Source organism: Lampetra fluviatilis, chromosome 28, assembly GCF_964198595.1.
Source record: "Lampetra fluviatilis chromosome 28, kcLamFluv1.1, whole genome shotgun sequence".
Classification (NCBI taxonomy): domain Eukaryota; kingdom Metazoa; phylum Chordata; class Hyperoartia; order Petromyzontiformes; family Petromyzontidae; genus Lampetra; species Lampetra fluviatilis.
In genome coordinates this window covers 11,779,016-11,791,809 of record NC_136302.1, presented here as the reverse complement: position 1 = coordinate 11,791,809, position 12,794 = coordinate 11,779,016, and the positions used below count along the sequence as shown (strand labels likewise).

Genomic DNA, 12,794 nt, shown 5'->3' with positions numbered 1-12,794 from the left:
ACACACGTACTCACACACAATGACACACACACACACACACACGTACTCACACACAATGACACACACACACACACGTACTCACACACAATGACACACACACACGTACTCACACACAATGACACACACACACACATACTCACACACAATGACACACACACACACACACACACGTACTCACACACAATGACACACACACACACACGTACTCACACACAATGACACACACACACACACACACGTACTCACACACAATGACACACACACACACACGTACTCACACACAATGACACACACACACACGTACTCACACACAATGACACACACACACACGTACTCACACACAATGACACACACACACACACGTACTCACACACAATGACACACACACACGTACTCACACACAATGACACACACACACACACGTACTCACACACAATGACACACACACACACACGTACTCACACACAATGACACACACACACACACGTACTCACACACAATGACACACACACACACGTACTCACACACAATGACACACACACACACACGTACTCACACACAATGACACACACACACACACACACGTACTCACACACAATGACACACACACACACACGTACTCACACACAATGACACACACACACACGTACTCACACACAATGACACACACACACACACGTACTCACACACAATGACACACACACACACACACGTACTCACACACAATGACACACACACACACACACCCTCGCACACGAACTCCCTCCTCACATCTCCCCGGCAACTCTCCCTTTGACTCTCACCTGGAGCGAGCGCATTGCAACACTGGGCGAGCGAATCTCACCTCACGGTGGGGAAGGAGGAGTTGGGGGGCTCGTTGTCATTAGAGATCATCAGCGAGTGAAGCCATCATTATTATTAATTGGTCACGTGACACTAATTACCGGCTTCTTATCGAGTCCCTCCCCGCGATGAGTGGGTTGAGTGTGGTTACATCGAGGAGAGAGTACTGCCTCCTGCCATAGGAATGTGGAATTTCCACCGCTGGATCTTGGCTATAAACAGCAAATGAGGAACAATGCCTCGATGCTCATTTCGGCAACTCCTCACTTTTGCCTTGTTTGTGGTTGATTAGACCAGTAGTTGAATAGATGAGTTGGTGAATTGTTGATTATTTCAGTGGGTGAATAGACGAGTGGGAGAGTGGTTGAATAGATGAGTGGATGGATAGATTAGTGGTTGGATATATTAGTGGTTGGACAGATTAGTGGTTGGATAGATGAGTGGTTGGTTAGATGAGTGGTTGGATAGATGAGTGGTTGAATAGATGAGTGGATGGATAGATTAGTGGTTGGATATATTAGTGGTTGGACAGATGAGTGAGTGAGTGAAAGGATGAGTGGTTGGGATTCGGCTTTCGTTCTGGGGCCTAACCGGTGTTAAGGTAACCGGTTCGGCCGGTCCGTGTGTCACCGCGAGTTGCCGTTGGCCCAATCACCCAGAAATGCGACCGATGTTGTTGGAAGTTCTGTCGGAGGCTGCGTCTGCATCGTCGGCCTTCCACGTGGGCGACTTGGCCCTTCACGGCCAGGCACTCCCGCCTGCTTGGGCGGGGACGACCACGCGGTGGATGCGAGCAGAGCACTCGTCCAGCAGTGGCTTGTGCGTGTGCGTGGCTTGTGCGTGTGCGTGGATTGTGCGTGTGCGTGGATTGTGCATGTGCGTGGCTTGTGCGTGCGCGTGGATTGTGCATGTGCGTGGCTTGTGCGTGTGCGTGGCTTGTGCGTGCGCGTGGATTGTGCATGTGCGTGGCTTGTGCGTGTGCGTGGCTTGTGCGTGCGCGTGGATTGTGCGTGCGCGTGGATTGTGCATGTGCGTGGCTTGTGCGTGCGCGTGGATTGTGCGTGCGCGTGGCTTGTGCGTGTGCGTGGCTTGTGCGTGCGCGTGGATTGTGCGTGCGCGTGGCTTGTGCGTGCGCGTGGCTTGTGCGTGCGCGTGGCTTGTGCGTGCGCGTGGATTGTGCGTGCGCGTGGCTTGTGCGTGCGCGTGGCTTGTGCGTGCGCGTGGCTTGTGCGTGCGCGTGGCTTGTGCGTGCGCGTGGCTTGTGCGTGCGCGTGGCTTGTGCGTGCGCGTGGCTTGTGCGTGCGCGTGGATTGTGCGTGCGCGTGGCTTGTGCGTGCGCGTGGCTTGTGCGTGCGCGTGGCTTGTGCGTGCGCGTGGATTGTGCGTGCGCGTGGCTTGTGCGTGCGCGTGGCTTGTGCGTGCGCGTGGATTGTGCGTGCGCGTGGCTTGTGCGTGCGCGTGGATTGTGCGTGCGCGTGGATTGTGCGTGCGCGTGGCTTGTGCGTGCGCGTGGCTTGTGCGTGCGCGTGGCTTGTGCGTGCGCGTGGCTTGTGCGTGCGCGTGGATTGTGCGTGCGCGTGGCTTGTGCGTGCGCGTGGATTGTGCGTGCGCGTGGATTGTGCGTGCGCGTGGCTTGTGCGTGCGCGTGGCTTGTGCGTGCGCGTGGCTTGTGCGTGCGCGTGGCTTGTGCGTGCGCGTGGCTTGTGCGTGCGCGTGGCTTGTGCGTGCGCGTGGATTGTGCGTGCGCGTGGCTTGTGCGTGCGCGTGGATTGTGCGTGCGCGTGGCTTGTGCGTGCGCGTGGCTTGTGCGTGCGCGTGGATTGTGCGTGCGCGTGGCTTGTGCGTGCGCGTGGATTGTGCGTGCGCGTGGCTTGTGCGTGCGCGTGGATTGTGCGTGCGCGTGGCTTGTGCGTGCGCGTGGCTTGTGCGTGCGCGTGGATTGTGCGTGCGCGTGGCTTGTGCGTGCGCGTGGCTTGTGCGTGCGCGTGGCTTGTGCGTGCGCGTGGCTTGTGCGTGCGCGTGGATTGTGCGTGCGCGTGGCTTGTGCGTGCGCGTGGCTTGTGCGTGCGCGTGGATTGTGCGTGCGCGTGGCTTGTGCGTGCGCGTGGATTGTGCGTGTGCGTGGATTGTGCGTGTGCGTGGATTGTGCATGTTCGTGGCTTGTGCGTGCGCGTGGATTGTGCATGCGCGTGGCTTGTGCGTGTGCGTGGATTGTGCGTGTGCGTGGATTGTGCATGTGCGTGGATTGTGCATGCGCGTGGATTGTGCGTGTGCGTGGCTTGTGCGTGGATTGTGCGTGTGCGTGGATTGTGCGTGTGCGTGGATTGTGCGTGTGCGTGGATTGTGCGTGTGCGTGGATTGTGCGTGTGCGTGGATTGTGCGTGTGCGTGGATTGTGCGTGTGCGTGGATTGTGCATGTGCGTGGCTTGTGCATGTGCATGTGCGTGGATTGTGCATGTGCGTGGCTTGTGCGTGTGCGTGGATTGTGCATGTGCGTGGCTTGTGCATGTGCGTGGATTGTGCGTGTGCGTGGATTGTGCATGTGCGTGGATTCTGGTTGTGATTTTTGCAGACGTTTGTAAATTCGTATCGCTGCTCTTTGACGATGCTGATTAAGTCGCCTCGATTAGAGCGAAGCTCCAAGAGGGCTCCTCTCTAGATGATGTCTTGGCCTACTCTTCCACGCTGGCCGGACGTCTTGGAGATCGAATCGAATCGAACCGGCGACCTCTGCAATGCAAGCCCGGTGCGCTGACCATTGCACAACGGTGCTAGTGATGGTGGAGATGATGATGATGATGGTGGTGGAGATGATGATGATGGTGGTGGAGATGATGATGATGGTGGTGGAGATGATGATGATGGTGGTGGAGATGATGATGGTGGTGGTGGAGATGATGATGATGGTGGTGGAGATTATGATGGTGGTGGTGGTGGTGATGATGGTGGTGGAGATGGTGGTGGTGATGACCATGGTAGTGGTGGTGGAGATGGTGGAGATGGTGGTGGTGGTGGTGGTGGTGATGATGGTAGTGGTCATGGTAGTGGTGAGGATGGTCGAGATGGTGATGGTGATGATAGTGGTGATGATGATGGTCATGGTGATGATGGTAGTGGTGAGGATGGTGATGATGGTGGAGATGATGATAGTCAGGGTGGTGATGGACAGTGCAGGCAGTGCAGTGGGAATCGCGCTGCGGCCTCACGCGGTGTCCAGGTGTCGATCCCCCTGCGTAACGGCTCGCGGGAGCGCAGGTGTTTGTCCCTTCCTGCACCCCCCGCTCACCCCCCCCCCCTCTACGCAGCCTTAAACCTGAGCTAATATTTGCGCGGGGCGTGTGTGTGTGGGGGGGGGGTTCCCGTGCTACCTGTGCTGCCTGCGATAGCCGCTACACCTGTCGGGCCCACACCTGGCGGGGAGGGGGTTCTTTGTGTTTTTTTTACGACTGCGTTACGATTCGTGAGCACGAGCCGATACAGGTAACCCTCCCTCCCCCCTCCCTCCCCCCTCCCTCCCACCTGTAAACTCTGGGGGGGCGGGGCGGGGTGAGGGGTTGGCGGGGAGGGGGGACTCCCCACCCCCTCGCCCCCTCCCCCGCGTACCCCTCGTCAATCAACACTGACCTCACGGCTCAAGTGCTTCCGAGTTCCAACGCACGCGTCTCCTCACCTGTACTCCTACACTCCTCACCTGCACGCCTATAGTCCTCACCTCCACTCTCCTGTATCTTCCCTCTCATCTCACTTTACTCCCCTCCACGCACTCTCCTACCTCTCCCCGCTCATCTCACTCTACTCCCCTCCACGCACTCTCCTACCTCTCACCTCTCATCTCACTCTACTCCCCTCCACGCACACCCCTACCTCTCCCATCTCATCTCACTCTACTCCCCTCCACGCACTCTCCTACCTCTCATCTCACTCTACTCCCCTCCACGCACTCTCCTACCTCTCCCATCTCATCTCACTCTACTCTCCTCCACGCACTCTCCTACCTCTCACCTCTCATCTCACTCTACTCCCCTCCACGCACTCCCCTACCTCTCCCATCTCATCTCACTCTACTCCCTCCACGCACTCCCCTACCTCTCCCCTCTCATCTCACTCTACCCCCTCCACGCACTCTCCTACCGCGTACACGCACCCCGACACTCACCCACTGATTCGCAATCGCACGCGCAAAGTCACTCACGCACACAGACAAATACACCCCTTGTAGCCTCTGCAGATTGTTGGGACAAGTTCTAATTAGCGAGCACCCATTAGGGCAGGCACGAGGTAGTGAGTGGCCAGCACGATGCCCGGCCATCTTTGTCTTCCCAAGTGCCGATGTTTATACATCACACAATGTGCTCATTTAAGGCTGAGTCGACCTAGGGGAGGCCCAGGACTGGTTCAGATATTCGTCAGTTTATGTTATCCGTGCGCCGGGAATCGACGTCGCACGCACACACAAAGACAAAGATCCCCCGTGTAGCCTTCGCAGACTGTTGGGACAAGTGCTGTTTGCTAGCACCTACACAAACACGAGCTCACAATCAGCCACACACTCCCACGTCCCCTCACCGCCCCCACCCATCTCCGAGCTGTGAGACGCGAGGCCGCTGTACACGCTACGGGTTTAATGGGCAGGGGGGGGGGAGTTGTTACACAGCTCAAAAGACAACCACAAATCTCTTCTTCTCGCGAAGTGGGATTGTTTACAAAACAACAACAAAACAACGACAACTCCGCACAGATTGATCCACGCAGTGGAACTGTAAACGTGACGACCCGGGGGGAGGAGAAGTGGGTGAGGGCGATTGGGGATGAGGGGGGGGGCGAGGATTTGACCCCAGAGTTGACCCCTCCAGGAACCTCACTTTAGGGGGACGCCTGGGGTCAACCTCTACCCCCTAAGGTGGACCGATCCCAAGAGTAACCCCCCTCTCCCGGCCCCAACAGGGGTATTTTCGAGCCAGTGGGAGGGGGGGGTCTCCCCGGACCCAACCTTGACCTCAGCTGTGACCTTGAACCTGACCTTTCCGATGAACTTGACCCTGCCACTTGTATTGACCAAAGCACTGTGCGTGTGTACACGTGTACTGTCGTGTTACAGTATCCGTGTACTGCAGTGATACAGTATCCGTGTACTGCAGTGATACAGTCCACGTGTACTGCAGTGATACAGTATCCGTGTACTGCAGTGATACAGTCCACGTGTACTGCAGTGATACAGTATCCGTGTACTGCAGTGATACAGTCCACGTGTACTGCAGTGATACAGTATCCGTGTACTGCAGTGATACAGTCCACGTGTACTGCCAGTTGGCTTGGCAGCTCTCATCAGACCTCCCCCACCCCCTCCACATAAAATAAATTGTAATAAATTAACACGCTTCTTCTCAGGGGTGTTTTGGCCTACTCTTCCACAATGGCCGGACGTCTTGGAAGAAGAGGTGTGAGTTACCCACACTCTACCCCACCATCACCACACGCGACCTGTCCCATCAACTGCGCTCTAACCGATTTCTACTGCTGGAGGGGTGTTGTAGATATTTGCCGCGTTGTTCTCACTGCCGCGCCTGGAGATCAAACGGGCGACCTCTGGATCACAGCACGGCAGCTGCCCATCTCACTCCCAAGTCCCTGTAAACTAAGTGCTTCTCTTGAGCCGTTTCAAACCCTCCACTGCTTCCCCATCAACCACCCCCCCCCCACCTCAATATCTACACCTTTCGTTAATTGCTACCTCGCCCCCCCCCCCAATCACCTCTCCCTCACATCCACTATTTAGTGCAAACACAAGACTTTGTTCTCAAAACTTGTTTGACCTCGTCTCCCGCTCCCCTCGCTTATTTACAATCGACTGCCGTACCCCCTCTCCCATCGCCCAATGTCACTTTCTGACCTCGCCAACTCTCACGCGAACCCTCAGTCAGTCTCTATGTCAGTCTATGGGTCTCTATGTCAGTCTATGGGTCTCTATGTCAGTCTATGGGTCTCTATGTCAGTCTATGGGTCTCTGTGCCAGTTTATGGGTCTCTGTAACAGTCTATGGGTCTTACACAAACTCAAAGTCTAAGTCGGTGGGTCTCTATGTACTGAACCCTCAGTCGTTTAATCTGTTAGTCTGTGAGACTGTCTATGGGTCTCTGTGTGAGTATGGGTCTCCAAGCAAGTTTTTGGGTCTCTATGTGCGTCAGTGAATCTATATTCAAGTCTATAGGCTACGTACGGTGCTAAAGAAGTTCAACATACATACGAGACCCGCGCTAAGCGATTGGCAGTGGTATATGAGTGTCTATATGAGAGTGAACGCCATCCTTAATAGGTGTTCGCTAACAGCAGTCTATGAAGGCTATACGGGGCATCTTTGTATGCGTGTATGTTTGGATATGTCTTTGTCTGTGTCTGTGTGTATAGTGGGGAGCGGTTGTGTAGCGGTTAGCGCGCTGCGCTATGAACCCGGCGACCCGGGTTCAATTCCCGCTCACGGCCAACACTGGTGACGATTATCTGAACCTGTTCTGCACCTCCCCAAGGTTGACTCGGCCTCAAACGAGTACCTGTCACGGTGTATATTAAGCCCCACAGCACTGGGGAGTCAAAGGCGGCCGGGCATGGTGCTTGACCACCCAACCCCATCATGTGCCGTGCCGGCCGTGATAGGTGCTCGCTAAGAGCACTTGCCCCAACAGTCTGCGAGGGCTATACGGGACATCTTTGTGTGTGTGTCGAGGTGACGCTCGCCCGTTCAGGGGCCCTAACAAGACGTCGTGTTTGTGTGCAGTCACATGACCACACACATTATATACAGTACTGCACAAGCAACATAACTTAATCGCACATCACAGCTATTTCAAATAATTAAGTAAATAGACTACAATTACAACTATTTTTTTTAGTAGTGTTATAAAAAATCTCGAGCGTTTAAAGTTTTAATCAGGATCCGAGTTCGGGCCGATAATAGGTTGGCCCCAATTATTTTCGCTTGGCGCCACCGTGCGTGCCGATGTGCGTATCTCTGTGAGATGAGGAGGAGCGGTGGTGTAGTGGTTCGCGCACAGCGCTCTGAAACCGGCGACCCGAGTTCGTTTCCCGCGCGCCACCAATAACGGTGGCGAATATTCAAACCGGTACTGGTCCTCCTGTAGGTCGACTCAGCCTGAAACGAATACCGGTTGCGGTGTGTAAACATCAGCGTTGGGGAGACAAAAAAGGCGGCCGGGCGTGGTGCTGGCCACCCATCCCCCCTCGCGTGCCGTCACGGCGCACGCCTACAGCACTTGCCCCGCCAGTCTGTGTAGGCTACACGGAGGACCTTTGTCTGGCTTGTAGTGTGGTGCACCGGGGGGGGGGGGGGTCACCGTGTGCGTGACCTCTTCGGCAGTGAGCACGTGGCAGTGTTGGCAGTAATTTGTTTCCCCCCCCCCCCGCATTCCCTACGAACCCCGTTTTCCTGAGACCCCCTTCCGGCGGGGGTCCCCTTTGTTTGGGGGGGGGCGGGGAAGGGGGGGCGGGGAAGGGGGGTGGAATCAGGGCCCCGCGCGGGGGACCCACGTAAACCTCCACCCCCCACTCTCGTCGCGCGCGGTGAAGGTTTGTCCGTGCGAGAAGGACCGGGTCTTCACGGTCGAGTGATGTCTCACGGCCGTGTAGAACGCGGGGGGGTCGGCGGAGGCGGCGGGGGGGTCGGCGGAGGCGAGGGGGGAGCAGGGAGGCGGCGGGGGGGAGCAGGGAGGCGGCGGGGGGGAGGAGGGTGGGGAGAGGAGGGGCGGCTTGCCGCCGGTGCCGTACCCCGCTGAGACCCCTTCGCCGCCCGCGTCGATCGTGTCGGGGTCCTTGAGTCCCAGGATCTGTAGGACTCGGGGCCACGCGAGCCCGGGGGTCGCGGGGGTCACGGGGGTGAGTGCGGTGGGAAGGGACCCCTGCTGCTGCTGCTGCCCCCCTCCCACAAAGGGGGTCTTGAGCCCCCGTCTCGCGCTGTCGGGGCTCCACGCGGCGCAGCGCTTCCCCAGGGCCGCGGCTCCACGCTCAGAGAGCAGCCGCTGTGGGGGGTCGGAGAGAAGGGGGGGGGGGTGAGAGGGAGAGTTAAGGGGGGGTAGAGAGAGAGGGGGGGTAGAGAGGGGGGTAGAGGGGGGGGTTGAGATAGAGGGGGGGTTGAGAGAGAGAGGGGGTAGAGGGGGAGGAGTTGAGAGGGGGGGATTGAGAGAGGGGGGGGCGGGGATTGAGAGAGGGGGGGGGGATTGAGAGGGGGAGAGGGATTGAGAGGGGAGAGTGAGGGAGATTTGATGAGATAGTGGGAGGTGAGCGGGTGGGTGGGTGGTAAGTGAGAGATGGGAATGAGAGGAGAGAGGAGAGCGGGAGAAATGGGGAGCGGGGATTGCAAGGGGGGAGGGGGGGGGGAGAGGTGATGTCAGAGGGAGTGTGGGGGATGGAGGTGTGATGAGAGAGGTAGCAGGTGGGAGGGAGGGACAGGTGGGAGGGGAGGGAGGGGGGGAGGAGGGAGTGGGGCGAGAGATGGTGCAGGGAGAGACGTAAGGGAGGGACATGGAGGGGAGAGAGGGGGGGGGGCACTTGGGAGGGGCGATGAAGGAGGGAGAAGTGTCTTGAGAGAGGCGGGAGATGGGGGAGGGGGAGGGGGGATGTGGGATCAGCGTCTCCCTCTCCACTCCATCCCCGTTGGGTGTTCAGAGGCGTGGCCCACGACTGGGGGAGCCGTGGAGCGGGAGTCGGGCAAACGGGGGGAGCAGGGGATGCAGAGGGGGAAGGAAGTGTAGGGGGAACGGGGGTAGGGATGTGATCGAGGGGGTCGGAGGTGGGGGGTCATGGGAGATCATAAGGGCTGAGGGAGGAATCGGGGGGAGATCAGGGGGTGGGGAGGAGATCGGGGGGAGGGATCGGGGAGGGATCAGGTGGGGGATCGGGGGGTGGGGGATTGGGGGAGGGGGATCGGGGGGGGGGGAGCCTGGGGGGGAGCCTGGGGGGGGGGGAGCCTGGGGGGGGGGAGCCTGGGGGGGGGGAGCCTGGGGGGGGGAGCCTGAGGGGGGGAGGAGCCTGGGGGGGGGGAGCCTGGGGGGGGGGGAGCCTGGGGGGGGGGGAGCCTGGGGGGGGGGAGCCTGGGGGGGGGGGGAGCCTGGGGGGGGGGGGGAGCCTGGGGGGGGGAGGAGCCTGGGGGGGGAGGAGCCTGGGGGGGGGAGCCTGGGGGGGGAGCCTGGGGGGGGAGCCTGGGGGGGGGGGGGGGAGCCTGGGGGGGGGGGGGAGCCTGGGGGGGGGGAGCCCTGGGGGGGGGGGGAGCCTGGGGGGGGGGGGAGCCTGGGGGGGGGGGGGAGCCTGGGGGGGGGGGGAGCCTGGGGGGGGGGGGGAGCCTGGGGGGGGGGGGAGCCTGGGGGGGGGGGGAGCCTGGGGGGGGGGGGGAGCCTGGGGGGGGGGGGGAGCCTGGGGGGGGGGGGGGGGGAGCCTGGGGGGGGGGGGGGAGCCTGGGGGGGGGGGGAGCCTGGGGGGGGGGGGGGGGGGAGCCTGGGGGGGGGGGGGGAGCCTGGGGGGGGGGGGGAGCCTGGGGGGGGGGGGGAGCCTGGGGGGGGGGGGAGCCTGGGGGGTGGGAGCCTGGGGGGGGGGGAGCCTGGGGGGGGGGGAGCCTGGGGGGGGGGGGGGAGCCTGGGGGGGGGGGAGCCTGGGGGGGGGGGAGCCTGGGGGGGGGGGAGCCTGGGGGGGGGGAAGCCTGGGGGGGGGGGGCCTGGGGGGGGGGGGCCGGGGGGGGGGGGAGCCTGGGGGGGGGGGGGGGGGAGCCTGGGGGGGAGCCTGGGGGGGGCGAAGAGCCTGGGGGGGGCGAAGAGCCTGGGGGGGGCGAAGAGCCTGGGGGGGGGGGGAGCCTGGGGGGGGGGGGGAGCCTGGGGGGGGGGGGAGCCTGGGGGGGGGGGGAGCCTGGGGGGGGGGAGCCTGGGGGGGGGGAGCCTGGGGGGGGGGGGGAGCCAGAGCCTGGGGGGGGGGGAGCAAGAGCCTGGGGGGGGGGGAGCAAGAGCCTGGGGGGGGGGGAGCAAGAGCCTGGGGGGGGGGGGAGCAAGAGCCTGGGGGGGGGGGAGCAAGAGCCTGGGGGGGGGGGAGCAAGAGCCTGGGGGGGGGGAAGAGCCTGGGGGGGGAAGAGCCTGGGGGGGGGGGGGGGGGAGCCTGGGGGGGGGGGAGCCGGGGGGGGGGGGAGCCTGGGGGGGGGGGGGAGCCCCCACCGAGAGTTGCTGCTCGAGGCTGCGGGCGTGTGCGGCGCTGGCGCGGAGTCGCGCGTTCTCGTGACGCAGCCCCGCGAGCTCCTCCTCGGTGCGGGCGAGACGCGCCCTCAGCTACAACAACAACAACAGGAATAGTAAACAAGGAGCACAACAAGAACACACAACAACACTACGAGCAAGAGTAAACAACCACAAACAATCACAGCCGTAAACAGTTCCCGCTAGCACGAACAACAGCAACAACAAGCAGCAGCAGCAGCAGCGTAAACAAGCCGTGATGACCTTGATGTGAAGCTTTGGTGACTGCAGGAATCCATACTCTTTGGTTCTTTCGGTAAAGTCACGTGGGTAGAAAATAAAATAAATCACGACGTTTCGGGCGCAACACACGCGTCCGTCATCAGGTGGGAAATCGTGGCCTGCTGCTGATGCAGACTGTTTTCAAAGGTTTGAAATGGGTTTAAAACAGTTTGCATCAGCAGCAGACCACGCTTTCCCTCCTGATGATGGACGCGTGTGTTGCGCCCGAAACGTCGTGATTTATTTTACTTTCTACCCACGTGACTTCACCGAAAAAACCAAAGAGTATAAGCCGTGAAAAGCAACAACAGGGAGCGCGGTAAACATCGACACAGCCCCCGCGTGCTCCTCACGAATGCCATGGCGTGAATTTCGTGGCGAGTTCCACTCGTGGATACGACGGCGTATTCACGAGTCCCTTCAGCGCCACGGGCATCATCGGCACCATGGGTAGCATCAGTACACTCGGGTACCATGAGTGGCATCGGTACCATCAGCGTTGTCAGTACCATCAATAGCATCAGTACCATCAGTATCATGGGTATCACGGGTATCCTCAGATAATCGGTACAATGAGTAGCATCACTACCATCGCAAACACGGATGGCATCGGTGTTATCAATACCACGAGCACAAATCGGTATCGTCTTGATGAGTATCTTATGTTCCTTGAGGACCTTCGGCACCATCGGCACCATGGATACCACGAGTACGATGGGTACCCCAAGGACCCGGATGGGTACCACGATCAATAACCACGTGATGCCAGCCCCCCCCCACTCACCTGGCTGTTGCGGTTCAGCTCCTCTCCCAGGTGCGCGCGTGTGACCCCACTCCATCCTGTGGGGCGGGGGGGGGGGGGTGAGATAGGGGAGGGGGGGCGAGGTGAGTTACATCACATGGAGCGTTTAGAGTCGGGGGGAGGGGGCGGGGGGAGGCATGGGAGATGAGTTAACATCGAAGGAAAGTTGGGAGGGGAGGGAGGAACAACGCGGAGCAGAGCGATGGAGAGAAGCGATAGAGGGAAGTCGTGGGGAGCAGGAGGAACTGGAGGGGGACAAAGAGGAGCATGAGAGGGAGAAGGGGAGAGGGGATATAGCGGGAGATGGGGGAGCATGGTGGAAGCAGGGGTGGGAGCAGGGGTGAGGGGGGGCAGGGGTGGGTGAGGGGGGGAACAGGGGTGAGCAGGAGGTGAGGGGGCAGCAGGGGGGATCAAGGGTGAGGCGAAGCAGGGGGAGGTTTGGGGGGGGGTTCAAGATGGGAGCCGCCGGGATCCGAGCTCCGCGTCTCTCCCGGTTCCACCCCGCGCGCCCTTTTATAGCTCACCTGACTACAGCGCCGCGCATGCGCACTGCGACATCCCTGCCCCCCCCCCCCCCCCACAGCTCTCACCCCCACCCCCCCACGCGCCCCCCTCTACCCCCCGTGAATACGGCTCCAGGTGCG

The 12,794-nt window shown here is 60.6% G+C and overlaps 1 protein-coding gene and 1 long non-coding RNA gene across 2 annotated transcripts; both read right to left on the bottom strand.

Moving 5' to 3' along the window:
• Positions 1 to 8,360: 8,360 nt before the first annotated feature.
• Positions 8,361 to 8,729, bottom strand: GMNC (geminin coiled-coil domain containing; the record flags this gene model as incomplete). The annotated part of the gene is made up of 2 exons (XM_078869468.1): positions 8,361 to 8,492; positions 8,529 to 8,729. Coding segments are annotated over 2 exons (333 nt in total), but the record flags the coding sequence as incomplete, so codon positions are not given.
• Positions 8,730 to 8,812: 83 nt separating this feature from the next.
• Positions 8,813 to 12,162, bottom strand: LOC144942873 (uncharacterized). Its single transcript, XR_013639421.1, has 3 exons — positions 12,133 to 12,162; positions 11,049 to 11,159; positions 8,813 to 8,873 (listed from the first exon to the last, which is right to left on the bottom strand). It is a non-coding gene; the product is annotated as an uncharacterized LOC144942873 (long non-coding RNA).
• Between the last annotated feature and the right edge of the window lie 632 nt (positions 12,163 to 12,794).